The sequence below is a fragment of the Protopterus annectens genome, chromosome 4.part1 (assembly GCF_019279795.1).
Source record: "Protopterus annectens isolate FY-2018-M chromosome 4.part1, PAN1.0, whole genome shotgun sequence".
NCBI classification, from domain to species: Eukaryota; Metazoa; Chordata; order Ceratodontiformes; family Protopteridae; genus Protopterus; species Protopterus annectens.
Window position 1 is genome coordinate 620,664,075 of NC_056734.1, and position 21,903 is coordinate 620,685,977.

At 40.5% G+C, this 21,903-nt stretch overlaps 1 protein-coding gene across 1 annotated transcript in view; it reads right to left on the reverse strand.

The window, feature by feature from the left end:
* DAW1 (dynein assembly factor with WD repeats 1) overlaps nt 1–21,903 on the reverse strand; it is a 1,156,427-nt gene that overhangs the window by 604,284 nt on the left and 530,240 nt on the right. Inside the window, exon 7 of the mRNA XM_044070429.1 lies at nt 4,879–4,986. Coding sequence (XP_043926364.1) covers nt 4,879–4,986 — 108 coding nt within the window. The remainder of the gene's footprint in view (nt 1–4,878; nt 4,987–21,903) is intronic.

Sequence of the window (21,903 nt, forward strand, 5' to 3'; positions counted from 1 at the left end):
TCACCAAGTCAAAATGGTTGAAAGTCAGTTTCAATGAAACACTATTTAACCTAATACAAATTTAATAAAAATTATACACTCAAAAACACAATGCAAAACTTTTCAAAAACAATGTTTTTGAAGCAAAGCATGGCCACTACACCCAGGTTACATAAATATACTAATACAACAAGTCACAGAACTGAGTAGAAAAGTGATAATACTGCACACAGTGAAACAGTGCACATATACAAACCACATCAGCAGTGATTATGTACAGGTAACTACAAGGACCTGCTAAAGCTTCTTCATACACTTCTACATGTTCCTACTTCTGTGTTACAGAACTATATGCATGTATGCCATAATCACTAAAACTGAATTTCATCCAAATTTTCATTCCACTAAATTGACTTTTAACCATTTTCTTATATCACTTTCACTTAGACAAAACTGTCATTCAACCAAATGACAAAAAGCATGTACATATATCTATCTCTCTGTGTATGTGTGTGTCTGTATATATACACATGCGCACACACACACACACACACACACACACACACACACACACACACATATATAGGTAGATATGAGATTGATAAATAGATAGATCTACAGATAGCAACTAGCCAGCATCAAAGGTTCATAGGAAGGTACTAAGCTAAATGCCCTTTTGGGCCATTTCAAACCTTGCCAGTTTCCCTTTAGTGCTTAAATTAACTTACCCCAGTTGGTGTTACATTGGCCTTACCCATCCAGTGTTTAATAATTATATATATTACTCCCAGTGAGAATAACTGGGATCATACCATAGAATCTAGATAATTTCAGGGAACACATGCAATAGATAAAGCATTTACAAGCTGCCTCTGTCAATTATTAGCACAGCAGGCAGGCCTGGGGTAAATTTTCCATTTCCCATACATAGATCCAAGTTGTGTTTGAATATGGACAGGGACGAGCTTTGTTTTATGTGGATGGGAAGTCAGTCCTAGGGCAGAGGTATCCCCTGTGAGATATACATGTCCCGCCAATCCATTCCGTTGATGGTGCAGAAGAGGTTTATATCCTTAGACCAAGTATTTCTGATGCCATTTTACTTGATAATGTGTAACAAATCCATCAGCATTGGGTCACAAGATGCCTTGCATGTCAGACAAAGGTGACCTCTTAACAGTTTGTAGGATACCAAGTATAGTGACAGGAAATTGAGTTTGTTCATGAAGGATATATTGTTTATGCCTTGAATCCTTTGTGTAAGGTATCTCCGTGTCTGTTTTGCATCTATTTGGACAAATATGTGCCAAAGGGGGCATTATACTCAATGACTTGCCTAATTAGGGTTGAATGATCATGGTATCTGTGGCACTTAGAGGCTTACACAGTTTTATCTCCGTGTCTGTTTTGCATCTATTTGGACAAATATGTGCCAAAGGGGGCATTATACTCAATGACTTGCCTAATTAGGGTTGAATGATCATGGTATCTGTGGCACTTAGAGGCTTACACAGTTTTGTCATTAACTAGTCAGTTACCTACAGCAAGAACTAACCTCTAACAATATTTTATAAACGTACCTGCTATAATCCAGCAATAACTTTGTTACCTCATTTATATGAATCATTCGCTTATTCAAACACCTGCTCAGTCATTTTCTCACAATTGCTCTCAGTTTCATTATTCTGGTAATGGTGCTCCATGATTACTGCATTTTTGATTTGTATGTAGTTCAGCCATCAGTGCTTGAAGTGCTGGAGAACTTATCACTGCTCTTTTTTGAGAAATGTTCAGAGGCAACATATTAAACATGCTATTCAAGATTTATACAATGTTAAAATTAGTATAAAACAAAACAACTTGTTCCTCTACCCGTACACAGTTCCACACCGACACACACTGAGAGTAAAACATTTGTTTAATACAAATAAAATTCTTCTGAATTTTATTTGTATTAAACAAATGTTTTACTCTCAGTGTGTGTCGGTGTGGAACTGTGTACGGGTAGAGGAACAAGTTGTTTTGTTTTATACTTATTGTCGACGTGTTCCTTACAGTTTGCGAGTTGAATGTTAAAATTAGAATGTAGTACATGACCTTTACAAGTGTTTGTGATGCAGTCAAGAGTTAAATGTTACCTGTAACTTGGCTATAATAGTTATTTGCTGCAATATGTTAAAGCGGATTTCCATTGTTTTCAACTCTTACTTTTGCACCTCTGCATGTGGTGCAAAAACTGCCAATAGCACCTTTGCCCATCAGAGACCATTTTCTTGTTCTACTTCTATGAGATAAACACTTATAAAAATATGATTTCCATACATTAGCATTACTGGGGAAAAATAGCAAACTTTAACTTTAGTGGTGTCAGTGTAGAAAAAACATCTGTTGTGTCCATAGATTTCAATGGTCGTGCCACCGCACATGCGAGGTGCCCTATTAAAGTTGATGCAACAGATGTTACCCCAAAGTAACGTCATAGCAGTATATATTACATCTATTTGGGCCATGGCTGAAAAAAGTTTACAAAGCTTTTTATTAAAAAATTACCCAAATATATAACTATAGGCAAATGAAAACATCCACTGCGGTACTTTATTCAGCAGCTTCCACAACGCATATCACAACATTGGGAAATCACTTTAAATGCAGTTAAAAATGTTAATCATGCTAGGCTAAAACTGTCATTTGCAAAACTGTTCCTTTTGGATTTGTACCTTTTTGCTTCATAAGGAACTGGCTCCCTGACATGTAAACATTGATTAAAGACTATTTGTATTTATAAGGAATTTATTTTTGTCATGTATTCTGTGACTAATGACAAATGTAAAACTGAAAATCGTGTATTTGCTCATTGCTTGGGTTATGGTAAAAATGTATCCTAAGAGCAACTTACCCACTTGGTCAACAAATTAGGAAAACAAATATATAAATAAAATCTTGATTCCATTTGGCAAATGATTTGAGTTATTGGGAAGAGTTATATCTTAAAAAAGTACATGAAACAGCAAGCACCTTCTTGGTAACTTTTTTGATGTATTGCAATGTATCCATGTCCTATAAAAATACTACTAATGCCTGTAGAAAAATATGAATGGTATTCTGTTTAGATACCAACAAGAAGAGAGAGATGAGGACTGACAGAAATTGTAATAAAGTTACTGGATTGTTACTGTATATGAAAAAAAGAATGCAGTGATTCCTGTGAGCCTCTACACCAAGAAGGAATATCATGGCTAATATTTCTTATAGTAAGACAAGGCCAAAAAAAAAACACAGAAGAATCTCTGCCATTGTGTTTTTGGCTTAACTTCTGTGCATTATCATTTAATTTGCAAGTAAGATCCAGTAAAAAATAAATTCCTGGAGAACATGTACTCTGCCTGACTTAAAATTTATTTTATACCATGTATGTGTCAAGAATTCCATACATAAAATAACAAAATGAGCTAGTACACATAATTCTGGTTCTGGAACTTCAAAAAAAAAAAACTACAAAAAAATGTCTTTCTATACAGTACAGGGGGATTCTAGGCAAACCCTCGCTTAATGAATATGATGTTACATTTTCTTTACTTTAATGCACCATAACAAGATTTACTTACAATAAAAATCCAAGACAGAGGAATATTATTTTAAAACGTTTTCAGCTGTCGTCATTTTTTGTCTACTGTGTTTTAGTAAAAGTTTGTTGTGCCTGTCTTTGTGTATCTTACACAATATTCTTAGAACACTAGAAGCCTAATTACTGACTCTCTATATTTGTTGGGCTGTGCAGGTGTCAGTCCTGACTTGTGGCTTACCTACAGGAAAACTTGTAGATTTTTGGCACTTATCAACAGAAATTTTCAACACAACTGGCTGCGTAACTTTGAAAGAACACAGCTTCATAATTTGCAAAGAACAAAAATGATCTGGGTAGTGCTACGGCTTGAGGGATAGATTTAACTCAGCCTAGTGTGCAACATCACATTGGTTGCTTTGAATTTTATGTATCACTGAGCAAAGGAATAGCAGAAAATTCAGGAGTGTGCCAAGATGTACATATCAGAAGAGGACATACCAGCGGCCTTCAAATTAATAGCTTTAATTCTGCAGTAAGATATTGGACAAATGCAATGTTGTTGAAAACACAGAAGAAAAAGCAAAGTAGCTGAAATGACTTCAATATGAGCTTGACAGAGCAAACTAGTGGAAATCATCATAGAGCACAGGTTAGTGCTAAGGCTAGCTGCCTTTGTGGGCCATTTTAAGCCTAGTCAATTTTTCCCAAAGCTGAGAATCAGACTCAGTGATTTGTGTCCATCAGGTAAATACCTTAACTATTATGCAACCTCTCAAATGGCTACACTTACAAAATAGCATAAATACCAATATCAGCATAGAGCATTGCCTTCATACCTCCAATCAGAAGCTGGTTAAATGCCTCACCAAAAAGTCTTAAATGAGAAGTTACAATCTAGTAGTCTAATAAAAACATGCTCTTTTGAAGCTTCTAATTAGTGAACTGCATTTTTCCTTAGTTCACTGTAGTGAGATAAGGAAATGTGAGTTCCTTAACTGAGATACTATTGCAAGTCATGCCTACTAGAAAACATTCCTGAGATAATCCTACTGCTGGCTGCTACTAGTTCACAAAGTGCAATCTGTTGCAAGAGTATTTCAGACTAAGTAACTGCTTATTTAAAGTTTACAAAGTATATGATGATTCAATACAGATATAATCCCTTTTTCTTCTAATACATTATTTGTTCACTGAATCAAAATGGGGTGAATATGCTGAATATACATTTTTGCTGTAAGCACTTTCACAGTAAACAATCTTTGTAGTATTATAGACAATTCAATGACGATTGTAAATCTATGCAAACACAAAAAAACACATTTCAGATTACTTACAACTAATGTTACAGCTTCTTCTCCTGTCTGAATATCCCACAATTTTGCTGTTGTATCCATGCTCCCAGTAGCTACCAGTGTACTTTGAGGATTAAATGACAAGCAGACCTATTAACACAGAAAAGACCAATCTAGTTGCACATTTTGCTCCATACATTCAATCCAATATTGCCTTCAAAATGGCTTCTTCAGTTCATTAAAAGCAGCTACAAAACACTAGATGGACTGCAGCAGTGGTAGAACAGCAATCAGAATTTAATGTACATACACAAAATTATATACATTTATTTTGTTTATAATACTTAACATTTGTTTTCCACAAAAAGGTGTAAAAAAGTAAACATCTTCAACATGGAATTTGCCGACAAGAAAGACAATACAAAAGGTATGAAAAAGAAATGTGACACTTAACTGAACAACCGGTGTTACTACAATATGGACTACTTTTTTTTAGCAATTTCTCCCTCAAGCCATGAGTTATGGGTAAATGTATGTTACAGTTGCGTAACATGTATTTACCCATAACAATAGATGTTCAAATTCCTCACTGCTACAGCAGCCTTACGCTCTGTGGGTTGTGTCTTGCCCAAGAGGCAACAACCAGACAGCTTCCAAAAGCTCTGGCTCTCTCCCACAATTCCACTCTGACTGTTGATTGGTCAGCCCTGAAGAAAGAAAATCAGCAGTCAGGCTAGAAAATCTTCAGGACTTTCTTGCCTAAAAGTTATGAATCAGCATACTCATCCTGAACTAAACAAAAAAGAAGTTATGTACTCACCATAATGTTCCATGTGAGTTGTTCCATCTCACCTTCATTCATCACTGATGGGTTCGGAGCCGATCCTTGGCTCCGACACAGCCGACTAGCAAGCTCAAAGTTCTCTAGTAGCTCGAGACCACACCCCTTATCCCATTATGCACTGCTGGAATTACCTCAGATCTTGTTTGCTGCGTACCATATAATAGTACAGTAATTATTCTGTCTAGGAATGAATACACATTGAAAAACCAGGATGAAGACAGCCTCCAGGTCAACTGTCAGCCAGGAGGGGGAAGGAGGGAGGGACGTGAGAATGAAGGCGAGATGAAACAACTCACATGGAACGTTATGGTGAGTACATAACTTCTTTATGTGAAGTTGTTCAATCTCGCCGTTCATTCATCACTGATGGGTAGGGTCCTTAGCACCCTGATCTTGGGTGGCTCACGGAAGTACACTCTTCAGAACCATAGAACCAAATGAAGCCCTGTCCCTGGAGGCCTTATCCACTTTGTAATGAGTTATAAAAGTGTGAGGTTTAGACCAGGTGGCTGCTGCACAGATGTTATCCAAGGCAATTTGGCTTGAAAGGCTGATGAGGTAGAAACTGCTCTGGTTGAATGAGGTTTTACCTTACTAGACAAGGGCATATTATTACAAGCATATGTATAGGTGATGCAATCTGACAGCAACTTAGACTGGGTTGTTTTAGCAACTGGTTTACTTTCCTTGGTCTCAGAAAAGGACACAAAGAGCTGATCTGATTTCCTAATGTCTTTGGTTCTGTCCAAATAAAATCTAAGTTGTCTATGAACATCGAGTTTATGCAACATATATTCCAATTTGTTGGTATGATTAGGGAAGAAAACGGGCAACTCAATGACTTGATTAATGTTAACCTCAAAGCATACTTTGGGCATAAAGGATGGATTAGTCCTGAGAGATACTCTGTCAGTATGGAAGACCATGTAAGGGGGCTTGATGGAAAGGGCTTGGAGCTCTGACACTCTACGGGCAGAAGTGATGGCTACTAAGAAGATAGTTTTCCATGACAAGAATTTTAGTTCACAAGATGATGCAGGCTCAAAGGGAGGAAGAATGATATGAGATAACATAAAATTCAAATTCCAGGTGGAATAAGGTGTCTTCACTGGACGCCTTATGTGAAAGGAACCTTTTAGAAAAGCCTTAGACAATTGGTGAGCCATAATATTCAAACCATCAATTCCTAGATGGAAAGTAGATATAGCAGCTAATTGTACTCGTACCGTAGCTGCAGCTGCTCCTTTGTTGAAAATTTCTGCCAAGAATTGTAAGATAGAATACAATGGGGCTTGATAAGGGTCAATGTTGTGGGAAGAAGCCCAAATGGAAAATCTCTTACACTTACTACGATACAATTTTCTGATGGAAGGTTTGTGGGAAGCCAACAAAATCTGGCTAGTGTCATGGGAAAGATTACAGAACCTGGCTATGCGGGGAATTGGAGCAGCCAAGTGGTTAGCTTCAGTGTCTGCAATGATGGGTGAAGATCCCTTGACAGATGTGTCAACAAGTCCGGAACTGGGTCCAGGATCCATGGATCTTTCAGAATATGATGGTAAAGAAACGGGAACCAAATCTGCCGAGGGCAATGAGGGGCTATGAGGATGATTGTCCATCCCAGCGACTTTGCTTTCTGTAAGAATTTGGATATCAGGGGTATTGGAGGAAATGCATAAAGGAGACAATCGTGGACAACAGCATCCCTCAAGGAGTGACCTGGTGTGGGAATTAGGGCAAAATAGCTTCAACATTTGTTGTTGATGTGACTGGCGAAGAGGTCGCAGGAAGGCTGGCCCCATTTGTGGAAGATCCTGTGCACAATCTCTTGTTTGAGGGACCATTCGTGGGGCAACAAGATTGCTCTGCTCAATCTGTCCGCTATTACGTTGGATTTGCCCGGGATGTGCGTTGCCAACAGAAAGCACTGGGATGAAAGTGCCCACTGTCATACTCTGAGGGCTTCTCAGCAAAGAGAATAAGACTTGGTCCCACCTTGTTTGTTCAGATACCAGACCACTGACATGTTGTCTGTCTGTATTGCAATTGTCCCTAGAGGAAGAGAGTCCTGAAAGTACTGCAACGCTAGAAGTACTGCTCTCATCTCCAGGACATTGATATGCAGATGTGATTCTTGATCTGTCCATGTGCCTTGGACAGCCTTTCCCTGAAATAGCCCCACCCTATCAGGGAAGTGTCCGTGGTCACAGTGGCAACTGGAGGGGGAAGCATGAAAGGATGTCCTATTGTGACATGAAGAGACGTCAACCACCACTGAAGATCCTTCTTGCAGGAATTTGTTATCAGGATCATGTGACTCATTGGAAGTTCTTGGTAAAACCATTGCATGAATAGAAGCCATTGAAGGATTCTCATATGCATCCTTGCTAACGGGAGTGCTAGAATAGCTGCCGCCATCAATCCTAAAACTTTCAATACCTCTGCTGCTGGTGCTCTGTTCTTTAATATTAGGGACATGATGTGTTGGTGATGAATAGGGATTCTTTCTGGCGGAAGGTGGAGAGTGGTGGTTGATGTGTCTAATACTGTCCCTATAAAAACTATATGCTGCGATGGCAACAAGGCAGACTTTTCGAAGTTAATTGTAATGCCTAGCTGATCGCAGAGTGTCAGAGTAGCCTCTCTCACTTGAAGAATTTGATGCCTGGTGGTGGAGGTAAGGAGCCAATCGTCTAGATATGGAAACACCTGGAATCCTAGATGCCTCAGGTGAGCCATGACTACTGCCATGAACTTGGTGAACACTCTTGGGGCTGTAGTGAGACCAAAGGGCAGAGCTCGGAATTGATAGTGATTGGCTCCCAGCCAGAAATGCAGGTGATCTCTGGATGGTCTGGCCATCTTTATGTGGTAGTATGCATCCTTGAGATCGATCGAGCACATCCAATTGTCCTTCCCCAACAAGGGGAGTATGGATTGTAGTGTGACCATTCGGAACTTCTCTTTTCTCACAAATTGGTTGAGTCTGCTGAGATCCAAAATGCGTCTCCAGTCCCCTGTTTTCTTTGGAACCAAAAAGATCCTTGAGTAAGTTCCGAATCCTGTCTGTTCTGCTGGGACTGGCTGGATGACTTTTTTTTCTAGCAATCAGCGTACCTCTATTGCTGTTTGTCCCATGTGACTGGGTGAAACGTCCGGGATTTTTTTGACGGGAAGAGGCTGGTTGGAGAATGGTATGAAATACCCTCTGGAAATGATACTTTGTACCCAACTGTCATTTGTTATATTTAGCCAGGCTTTAGGGTACAAAGATAAGCGACCCCCGACTGCCTCCAGAGTAGGACAGCTGGGCCTTCCTTCAGGAGCGCTGGTAGGATTGACCAGAGAAGTGATATCTGTCACCCTGGTGTTGCTGACCCCCTCTGCCACTAGGGCGATGTCTTCCATTGAAACCCCCTCCTCTGCCTCTGGAGGGGGGCTCTCGATGTGTGTCTTGAAAGGCTCCTTGGGCTTTCTGGAACAACATCTTTCCTCCCCTCTGACCTTTGGGAAAGGGTCGAGTGGGGGTGGAAAAATGGACTCCGATGGCAGACAGAGTCTTTCCTTCTTGCTCACATCTGGTCAAAGTCTCCTTCACCTTTGGCCCAAACAAAGATGAGCCGTCAAATGGGGTATTAGTAAAAGAAGACTTGAAGGGTTCACGAAGGAACAGAGTTGCATCCAGGCATGCCTACAGAGAGCGATTCCTGTATCTGCGGCTCTACTCGAATCATCAGCTGCATATGATACGAGACGCATGGACGAGTTGACTATCGAATTGAGGGTAGAGAGCTGAGTGGCATTCTCATCGGATACACTCAAAGCTACAGCACCCTGAAGAATATATCCCAACTCCTTAAGGAGATCTCTCTGCAGTCTGGTAAAATGTGTCAAGTAGTTCAGTGATCTGAGTGAGAAAGCCGCTGAACTGAACATACGTTTCCCATATCTATCCATGATCCTAGATTCTCTGTTAGGAGGATGGATACATGAGGAAGTCTCAGGCATTTCCTTTTTGGTGGCTGCCGCCGCCACCACCATGGCATCAACAAAGACTCCCTTGGTCAAAAAGGACTTATCCACAGGGGCTGAAATAAACTTAGTAGGCCTCCTAGGAACAGGTTCCATAGATTCTGGAGACTCCCACGGCCTATGAGAGACCAGATCCATAAGCTCATCATAGGGTGGAGATACCCAAGAGGTGGAAGGTTGAGACCCAAATGCCTTCAGGAGAACCGACTCATCCTCAGTAGGGCTCTTGGACTTCCAATCACCCCTCTGCCTAAGGATTTCAAGAATCTCCGTAAAGGAGATGTCCTCAGAGGGGGATCTGGGGGACCCTTCTGATTCATCCAGGTTGGTGTCTGATGTGATAGACTCCTGGAGGGAATCCAAATGCCTCCTCTTGCATAATCTCTTCCTGGGAACCCCTTCAGGGGGAACTTCTGGAGAGGTCTCAGAAGAGCAGGGAGCGCCCTGTGGGGCTACCTGAGGCTCTGGGTCTCTACGTTTGGGAGGACCAGAGGAAACAGAAACAGACACAGGCCAGACCTTGAGATGAGGAAGTCTTGGGAGACAACACTCGCCTCATGGCATTGAATGCACATCGGCTCCGATGAGAAGGAGTCGATGGCTCTGATGAAGACATGTTCTCCTCCTGCACCGAAGCCATGGGCTCTGAGCCCGAGGTAGGAGCCGAGCTCACCCAAGTCGAGGCCCCGAGAGGAAGAGTCGGCACCGACAAGTCGGTGTGGCTATCCTCCCCGGACCCGAATGGAGAGTGTTGGCTCCTAGAGTCCCCGGTTGGCACCGAGAATGTCTGAGCAGATGGAGCCGATGACACTGGAGCAGGTGTCGGCTCCAAAGGATCCACAATCATCAGGTCAGCCTCCTCCGGCTCTGAAGGTCCGATATGGCTCGGAGGAGGAGCAGACAATTCAAAGGTAGTGGTCTTCGGCTCCGATGGTTGTGTCTGAGCCGACAGCAATTTAACTAGGCCTGGTGTCTTTAAGAGTTTCTGAACCAGCCATTCCATATCCAGATCAGACTGACAGAGGACCTGGAAGAGTGGACAGATGGAGCCAATTGAAGCAATATGGAAGGAGGTTTTTTGGCAACCGGTTCCAAAGTCATGTCCCGGTTCCAAAAAGAGCAGACTGTCAGCTCCAAGGGCAGTGGAGCCGAAGTCACCACACTCTCTGACCTCTTTCCTTTCTTGGATCTAGAATCAGTGGAAGACTTAGAAGATTTAGATGATTTACTGGCTCCATCCTGGTCAGACAATGCCTCAAAAAAGGGGTGATTAATGATACCCCTATCAATCAATTTCCTCTTCCTGTCAGCTAACACTCTTGTGGAAAAGGAATGACATATGGTGCAAGACTCTTGCAGATGTACCTCACCCAAGCAGTAAACACACTGCACATGGGCATCTGTGACTGACATTTTCTGTCCGCAGTCTGGGCATTTTTTTAAACCCAGACTTTGGATGCTTGTCCTTATCTTCAGACATTACACAACTCAAGCACACTGTTTAACTATGAGCTGTTTTAAACTAAGTAACTCACACAAACACACACAGCCCAAAAGAGGCACTAACAACTAAATAACTACAAACAGTAATAAGAGATCCAAAACAAAAGTCCCAAAAGGGATCGCTGACTAATCACTAACCCTAAGGCCAAAAGGCCAGAGGCAAGATAGATAATACTGAGGAAAGGGGTATAAACTCAGAAAAAACTACTATCTGCTATCTAGTATATCTGCTACTAAGAATAGAACAAGGGTATATAAAAAAGAAAAAATATAACTTGCTGAAAGTTGAAAAACTCCCAAGCTGGAAACTAAGAGATCCGTGCCACAGCAAACTAGATCTGAGGTAATTCCAGCAGTGCATTATGGGATAAGGGGTGGGGTCTTGAGCTACTGGAGAAGTTGGAGCTTGCTAGTCGGCCGTGTCAGAGCTGAGGATCGGCTCCGAACCCATCAGTGATAAATGAACGGTGAGAGTGAACAACTTCACATCAAGAAGTAACCACCAAACTGTTTACCAACAATAACTATACAAACTACTAAGGGGGGATGGGTGGATGCAGCTACTGCAGCAGTGAAGAATTCGAACATCTACTGTTATGGGTAATTTATGCAGCTGTATTATGCTCATCTTTCCCACTGCTGCAGTAGCCTTTAAGCTATGTAGATTAACTACCAATGCCTATCCAAACTGGGAGAAAGAAGGATATGGATCCAGGAACTCCTGGAAAATGGTCCCAGCAAAGCCAGTCCTGGATCTAGAAAAAGAAATCTAGTTTATAATTCCTTGTAAAGGAATACACAGACAACCATGTATCTGTCTCTAAAAAGCTGCTAGATCCCACCCCTTTTCCACATGCCATTAAAGAAGACAAGGCCCTCATAGAGTATACCTTGAAATTGCCTGCAACGGGTTTATCACAGTGGGTATAACAAAAAGAAAAATCCAAGGACAGTACACTGGAAAAGTCTGTTTGACATGGGTTGTCCTTTCCTAGCCCCCAACATAAGAAATAAATAGCTGGTTAGCTTTCCTATAAGACTCGACTCTATCAGGATAGTACCTGGGCTGCTTCTGTAAGTTAAGAGTATTCAGAATCCTTTCTCCCTGGTTCTAAGGGTTAGGAAAAACCACTGGGAGATTGATGAACTGATTTAATGAAAACTGAAACATCCTTGGCCGTGAATGAGGGATTCATTCTTACTGAGCCTCAGTACTGAAGTGGTCAAGGTCCTGGTTTTATAAGCTAAAGGTTCTGAGTTCAAGCCTTGCTTCATTAGTATATAATGCATGTAGTCAGAGGAATTTCATCCAACTAAAATACCCCCCCCATGCATAATTCATAGCTACTTCCTTCCTAATATACCCCACCATATAGACATTCAAGGTACTTGCGGACAAAACTGGGATGGGTTGCATGACCTTGGTAGTCATTAGCCTAGTGTAAACATATGAATCTGACATCCCATCCACACAGCACACCAAATATTGTTTACCCACCAAGAAAGCTTGCAATTTAGATACTCATTTTGCAGATGTCAGAGCAATGAGAAGAACAGCTTTCCATGAAATGAACCTTAAATTTGCCAGGTTCAGATAGAGATGTAGTTAACTTTTACCATAAAGCTTCCCAGGGCAATAAGATGTAACAGACTTGGAAAGGTTAACATCTTGAATTCCGGAAGTTCCAAACAGTGATTTAGGAAGGAAAGATTTAAAACTAGTCTCCAAGAATGTTTGGTCTTTGGTACCAGAAACATTCATTAATAGATGCCGTAGCCCTTTGAATAAAATGGCACAGGTTCATCTATTAACGTTTTATTTATTGTTTGACATCTAGTATACATAAAACCCGAATGGTACTTTTAAAGTATACAGCTTTTATAGTTTTATGAAGTGATTGAGTTGATGATGTTTATTTAGTCAATTGACTAATTAGATAATTGATTATGTATATAAATTTTGTTTGTTGTGAAACATTGTCTGAAGAAGTTTGGATATTGGTCCAAACGAAAGCGCTTATGAAATAAAATTCTGGTGAGAAGGAGAATACTGGGGTTTCTGCTGTTTTCTGTGTTAACAGGTTCTAAGAGTCCTAGGCTAAGCAAAATTTGAGGAACATCAGGTAAGAATCCTGTTGGTTCGGAGGTGGGGAGGAATGCCCATGAAAGGAGGTTTTTATATCCAATGCTGTTTCCACTTCTAAACCATCATTAACACCCATGAGCCTATCACAATCTGTTGCCAAAGGGGTATGAACACAGCCAGTCGTTGGGACAGGCTTTGAGAGACTTTGGCAGGGGGGGATGCTCGCATAGCCATCCTGAAGTTGTAAACTATCCCTTTTATGGAAAGGTTCCTGATTGTTACTGTTCTCCTATTGTCTTTTTTTTTTGTTCCAATGTTTGGACTCAGAAGGTAGTGATTAGCTGTTCTGTTTCCTAGGAGTAGAAGGGGATTTGGGACAAATCTACAGGGGCCTGAAAAAATCTTAAGAGACTCGCTGTATTAATTTTCCTCATTCATCAAATTGTTTGTAGATCTGAAAAATAGATGAGCCAAATAAAACTTTTTATCTAAAATTCAGACTTTACTTCATCAGACAACTTCTGATTCTGTACCCAGGAATACCTTCTCAAATAGGTAGCAGAAGAAGAGGCCTTAGACCCTGTATCTGTACAATCATACATATTCCTTAAAACATGTTTAGACACTAAAGACATGCCTGAAGCAATAAGACTAAGATGGGCATTCCCTTCAGGGGAAAGAGTAGTAACTAGATTACTCAACCTATCTATTACAAAAAGCACAAACTTCCATATACACTTATGAGAATTCTATATGTCTCAATGGTAGAAGAAGAAGAAATTCTCATATCAAATCTGTTCTAAAATATTTACCTCATTATATACAGGGGAAGGCTGGGATGATAACAGTAGTCTGTTCCTTGTTGGCATAGCATACTTGTCACAGTGTCAGAACAAAAGAAAAACATAAAAAACAGGCAGTTTGAGAAACTTTGTAAACCCTATTTGCTTGTAAATCAGTTACTACATGTAGCAGAATATAACTTCTCCAAGGCTAGGACTAAAGGAGGAACAGGAGTAGAATGCGGTAAATGCATCTGTAACACATAAAAAAAATCCTCAATTCTCATAAAAACCTCTCACTCATCCTGGCTTCAATCTGATAAGAGACAATTACTTCTCAAGGAGGTTGTAAGGAACAGTTTTCCTCAGTATCAGAGTAGTGTCCTCTAGAATCTGTAGGAGACAAAGTTCTGAATCTGTTTATATCAAACACATCTGATATGTTTTCCTTAGGGATATTTTGACTGACCTGATTAACAGGTAATGAATGCTATGTACCAGGATAGACTATCTGTAATAAGTTCTTATATAAGGTAAGAAAATCATCGTTTTTATAGATACCATGACTTCAAGCAAACAATGATTAACTTTTTTGCTTTTTCTGAACAGGCATCTTTTGTGACCCACGAGGAGAGAAATAACTACCACTTCACAAGTTTTCTTCTCTTATACACATCTAGTAGGATCCCGCGGTGAAACTCCATGTCCCAGAAAAAACAGCTCATGGCTGACCCCCTGTGTTGAAAGGACTATACCACAGGAAACTAGAGAGGTAAATGAATGGTCTGGGGAATGATTTCTGCCCACTGCTAAGTCACCCATTACTGGCTGGGGCAATGATTTAGCCTGTGAAGTCAACAAAGGCTGTCTGGTAAGTTGTTTTTTCTTTCTAGCAACTATAGAGGTAAGAGCAGGGTATGTACCCATGCCGAGACTGAGGAGGATACATTAGATGAGGCTGAAATTGTTGAAGCGAGTCGGTCGGAAGGTAAGCTCTCGAAAGTCTATAGAAGCAGCATACCCATTCAAACAAAGTCCCCAAAACACAGTAATGAAAAAACAGTACACTAAAACTCTGCCAGAAACTCCTAAGATGTAAAATTAGTCTGACAGAAATAAATGGCAGGTAAGTTATCACACCATGAGCACAAGTGCTACATGCCCTGTCTTTGTGTCTGCCCAAATAAAATACTGGCCAACTCTAAAACTTTTATAAATAAATAAATCAAAAGTTGGCATAAGCTGTGCACTTCTATATCATATAAGCCCCCACAGTAGCTGAAATGAAAAAAAGCAGTCCCAGAAAGGAAACAGACATTTGTTAGGAAATACTGGGTTTCTTAAAAGGACCACAACATATATATATAATGAAAAGTACATATATAAACATATATTTTTAAATATACCAGGCATATTAAAATAAATATTTTCTATTCCATTAAGGAGATTTTTTCTGCCAAAAAGTAGCTGAAAGGCCAGGTGTAGCTCTTGTGGAGACTATGAGCTACTTCTTTATGAGGTGGTAAGAAAGTACTAAAGATTGTCCATTCTGACTGCTGAACTTCCCTCCTCAGGGCTGATCAATCAGCAGTCAGAATGCAAGTGAGGGAAGCAGCCAGAGCTTTTGGAAGCTGGCAGGATGTTGTGTTTTGAGCAGGACACAACCCGTATAGCTTAAAGGCTACTGTAGCAGTGGGAATGACAGGCATGAAACATTCTCTTAGTTAATAGTTGTATCTACCACAAGTCAAATAAGCAACATTCCCAATATCATGAGGCTCTGATTCTGCCCTCACTTTAGTTCTGATCAATCTGAAAGAAAAAAGAAAATTGAGAAATGGGATAAGGTAAGGAAAGTACATAAGGAATATGAGGGCCTTAAAAGAGGGACACTTCTCCACATCTACTTTATGAAAATAAACCCATTTTATTTAAGTAATAATGCTTCTGCTGAGTTAATAATGATTAGAAATAAAACACACTATAATACAAAAACAGTAGTGTGACAAGCTCTCTTTACCCCGGGGCAGTAACTAAGGAGTCTCAATCCTTACCCCTGTCTCTGAAAAGGGAGTGTCACTAAAAGCAGGGATAGAAATACACAATTTCCCCCAAGAGCACACCGGAAACAGGTTCCAAACCTGACAGTGGACTTATGCTTCATTCCAGGTCCCCAAATGAGACTCCACTCTAACCACTGCAGAGCATTATGTCCCAGTTCTAGGTATCTGACACACTCACTCTTAAATGTCTGATATTCACACTTATACACACTCTTGGGAAAGAGTGACACAGATTTACCTGCTGTGTTTCTTTGCCCAAATTACAAGGTAATGGCTGTCACCAGGCAAATACCACAATACCTTTCAAAAGGGGTGTTCAATTATTTTGGGTAAAATAGATATTGAAATAAATGGTAGTCTGTATCCCAAGCAGTAAGGCTTTGTAGAGTGGTCCTGGTGTTATCACAATAGGCATACACACTCTCAAGTTATTAAAAATATTAACTAAATAATCAGCCACTACGAGAAGTAGTAAAACATTTAATAATAAATAAAAAGATTCAAAACATGTAAATACTGAATAACTGATTCCAATAAACTTCAGAGTTTCACACACAGGAAATATGAAAATAATACTGTAGGATAGATCTCACATTGATTCTAGAAAACCTCTAATTGTCTACCTGTAGCTCCCTGACTACCTGAAGATTAAATGTCCCTATCTAATCTAAATACTTTAGCAAGGCAAGATTATACTCTTACATCTGCAAGGTAAGATGAGAAATGATGTCTATACTCCAGGCTGTTGTCTGTCCTCAGTCAGTGGAACAACTACTCTCCTGGAAACAACTGGACTACTACTGCTGAACAGCTCTGGAAAACAACTACTAAACACAAAATGAACAACTGATTCAGAACCTGCTTTTTATAGCAGATATTTTTCAAAAGTAACATGAAGCTGCCATTGGAATTCTACTCTCATGTCAGACTTTGAAAAGTAAGCAAATAGCTACAGTGAAGATTCTATTCTCCTAGCCTTGGCACACAATGACATCATATCTAGGTCAGCTAACTCTGGCACAACATGCATTCAGAACTCACTTTACAACAAACATGTACATTTGGTCAGCCAGAAGAACACTGTTTGACATTCAAACACCTTGCATAAATCAGAGATATAATCAAAAGACATAAACTTATTTACAAAATTCTAACTAGTCATGCTGTAACACAGGGTAATTTACAATTATTTAAAAAACTTCAGCCAGTCATGCCAGCACAGATAACAATATCTAATATCCTCAGAAGCAGCAACAGCAACAATTCTCAATGAGGACTGATGAGATTGTGGTGAAAAATCAAATGAACACTGATGGTATAAAGACCACCTACAGTCAGGAGACATTCATTCAGTTTCTTGTCTCAAGATTCAGAATGCATTTCCTATGTTTACCAAGCATACCTGATGCTGGCATTAACTTTAAGAGAGATAGATTTTTACTTCCTTGTTATGGACAAAGAAGAAAAGGAAACACAGAATGGGTCAAAATATTTCAAGAAATAAGTCCATAAAAATAAGGAAAAAGATTACCTTTATAATTTACAGTAATATAAATACATGTGCAACCCTGTAGTTAATTACCATCTTGACAAGAACTAACCGTGTAATCCTTATGCTCCAGTGCTTAGTATTCTTAAATGTACTTTTATTATTATACTTGAGAAGTGATACTGCAGTTTGTGATGTATCATGAGCATGATTTTTGGGGTGTTTCTCCTTTCTCCATGAGTGTGCAACCATGGAGTTTGTGTATATAAGTAAGAGGGTGTCAGGGATTGCAAACAGGGCAAAAAAGGTTATATACTCATCAAAGCATTCCATCTGTATTGTCCATTTCATTCTTCCTCAACTGTTGGGTTTGGATCTGAATCTCAGATCCAACTCGACTGCTTCTTCCAGGTCATGGAACACTGAAATTCTCCCTTTACCAACAATGCCCTAGTCACTTAACATACCTCAAATCTTGTTTGCTACCCCTTATAATTGCAAAGCAGTAAGAAAAGATAAAATAACAGAATCTGGGCCTCAAACAAAGGAACAGTAGTTCATCCAGAATCTTATTTATTTATTTATTAAACATTTGTTTACCGGGAAAGTCTGACTGGGTCAGGAAACCATTTTCAGTGGAGGCCCAGGGAGAAAGTTCCAAATGACACATGAAAGTTAAGACAATTTACATGAACAATATAAAAGCAGGTATGAAAGCACACATTAATAATAAATTAAAATAAAATAAGTACAGACGGGTAGATACAATAATTAAAACACGTACTAAAGTAAAGTGATAGATTGCAAACTCTCTTTTTATATACATCAGGTAGGAGAAAGGTAGATCTTTTCAAGAGTCAAACAAGGAGGGGGGTTGAGGGGAGAGAAGTGGAGGAAAAATGAAAATGGACAACACAGATAGAATGCCACAGTGAGTACATAACTTTTTTATATGATGTTCCCCCGGATTCACGAATCCTCCGTGTAAGACTAAATAAGTCTTACTCGGAAACTGCAGTTGAACAGTATGACATCAGCATGCCATGTATATTCATGAGGGCACTCTGACTCCACTCCAAGTCTAACATGGACCATGTAGGAAGGCAGGGGGCGTGTCTGACTGCCGAGCAGTCCAAAGGTCCACACCCCTGCAAGAGTCTGAATTGTGAAATGTCAACACACATGAGCAAATCCGCTCAAATGTCTACGTACTCAACATTACACTCACTTACATTGTAAACCCCCAGCACAGTTATAAAAAGTAAAAATTTTAATTTTTTTTTTCTAATTCCCAATATAGCTGCCGTATTTGTGCGTGTTTGCACGGGTGTGCCCATTGCTTAGCTGCAGTTAGCAATGTCGACATTGAAGAGCATAATAAGGAATGCAGATGCAAATTAAGCACAATAGTGTAGTGGTAGAGCCTTTGCACAAAGAGGAAGCGTTCATGGTTTGAGTCCCACCACTCCCCTTTCTATTTTATGTTTTAAATTAGTATATGAAATAATTAATTTCACTAAAAAGCATTGAAATGGCCTATGTATCAGTGAACAAAATGTATATTTATAAAGGATCCTGACATATAATTGCCCGTAGTTAAGCAGCACTTTACCCAGCGCAATACAGTTACCCATAGCTAAATAGCGCTTTACCCAGCACAATCGGTTTGTGCGGAGGTGCATGCCGCGCCAACCAGTGCACCGTTGGGCAATGTGGAGTAACGTAGAGCAAAGTTGCCTAAACACAGCCACACCCCCTAGCCTGTCTGGACAGTAGCTAAATAAAAAGCAATGACAAGGTTCAACCCGGGACACTGTGCACTATAATCAAAGCACTGAACCACTAAGCCATGACAGCTTAGGACAAACAGCCACTGTTAACATACATATACATATAAATGGTAGATTAACCATTGCTAAGTAGAGAATTTTCAAAAATGGCCAATCACAAAACAGTGCGGGAAATGCGGCATATTTAAGCCCCATAGGCAGGAATACTCGCCATAACTGATTGTAGCTCCCATCTGCAGTTAGAATGGCAGGTGCTAGAGAGGGTACATGCATTCGAGCGCAATGCTGGGGCATTGAGGAGTCAAAATACATTGTTTGGTTCCTTGTCCACTGTCATGAGACAAGACTCCTGCAGGGCCAGTTCCAGGGGACGGAGTACAAGGCAGAGGCTTGGAACCAGTTAGCTCATAATCTCACCAGTGCCACAGGTGTTCCTCGGACTGGTGAGCAGGTCTGTCACCACCATGCAGACCTGAAGAGATGGAAGCAGGACTTACTGAACCGATGGATACAGGAGGCCCATGGGATGCAAGATGCCCCCCTACTGAGTAGGTAGCCATGGAATGCAATATGTAAGACATGCTAATTTAGTCTATATAATGGATAGGTATGTCTCAATATCCCTTCATTAACTTCACAGCTGCAGGTGTCCGTGCTGTGAATCAGCAAGCCTATGCAGATAGGCTGCTAAGGCTGCGCCACCAGGCAGGTTAGTAATTATTCTGCATGTATTGTTATATAAAATAGGTGAGAGATCCTGAAAGAAAGTGTTGTAGCCCAATAATAAAGCCATAAAATGCCCTGAATAATTCCTCTGCATGTACTGTTATATAAAATAAGTCAGAGAGCCAGAAAAAGTGTGTAGTAACCCATTAAGAAAGGTAAAATAAGTCCAGAATAATATCTCTGCATGTACTGTCATATAAAATAAGTGAGCGAGCCTGAAAAAGAGTGTTGTAACCTATTAATAAAGGTATAATATGTCTTGAATGTCTTCTGTATGCACTGTAATATAAAATAAAGGAGAGACCCTGTAGAAAAGTGTGTAATGTAATTAATAAAGGTATAATACTTGGAGTGTGTCTGTGTCACTTACTTTGAAATGTTGTTGTACCCTTGCATTATACAAATAGTACTGTTGTAATAAGTGCTGTCAACCCACAGTTGGGCAGTCCCATATAAAGTGGATGATGGAAGTGCCAATAGCTGTGAAGCATATATACAGTCCTCAACAGTCAGTTAAGGGCTGGCATGCATAAGTAAATCTGGCATACGAGTAGCTTTTTAATGTGTTCCCCAGAAATGTGAGTGTGCTACACAAAATGTACGACCCTGTAGAAATTTAACTGAAAATGTCACGTGAACACATCCAGATATGTAGATATAGAAATATAAATAAAATAAATAACTATGTAGCAGTAACATCTGCATCTTGGACAGTTAGTATGTCAGATATAGGTCAGGTATATAATGAACTAGCCAAACCCATTACACAACCTAATGCATGTTGCCTAGTGTAATAATACATGTAGGGGATATACACCTACAGTCAATAGGAATGTAGTGCAGACTAAAAGTACTTATAAGATGTTAATTGAGGTTTCTTTCTACACCCTACTGTATGTGCATAAACAATGCAATTCCACACCTCAATGGGTATGTCTAATCTCAAAACATTTGTTGGGACATATGTCCTATTGTTCCATAAATGTCTGCATTTACTTTGATGCATGTGCCCTGTTCAAACACAGCAATCTTGGTGGCCTGTTGCCACCAATCATCCCTGCATGCTGTTGGAATGTCCACTGTTGTTCAATATATGCATGTGTTATGCTTGCTGTTCAACTGTTGGAATCTTGGTGTGTTGGGTTAATGGGAATATTACTGCATGCTGTTACAACTAATTTGGAAATCTGTTGTTTATGTAGTAATTAAACACACCTAATCACAGAACGTATGGTAAGGCCGGTCCCAGCAGACCCACCTGTCCCTCCTCAGCTGGCGATTGCACCTGGCACCAGCAGGTCCGGTGCCGAGCCCGGGCTCCCCTCCTCTGCTGATCCTGTGCCACCTTCAAGTGGAAGCACTGTAGAGGATGGGGCTCGTCCCCCCGTGCAAGCGTGGGCGGAGAAGGGTCACCTGTCACCCTCCAAAGGGTCCGGGCTGTGGTGCGTAGGGAGATCCAGCATTCAGTCGGTGATCCCCTATGTCAGCTCGAGACGAGAGTGGTGCGACTCACAGGTGAGCCTGCCCCTCCTATGCAGCCCCCCAGCACAGCCACCCTCGGGGCTGTGAAGGTGCAGTGGTGACTGCCCATGGGTGGGGATTTCAGTTCCACTGTTACGATCTGTGGGCTCATGGGCTTGCGATTTCCAAACATCCATCCCCGTCAATTGTGTTCACCCACCCCATGTGTCATACTCTGCCCCTGTATGTGTCTTGTTTGTCTTGTCTGTTTACCTTCCAACCTACCTCCCC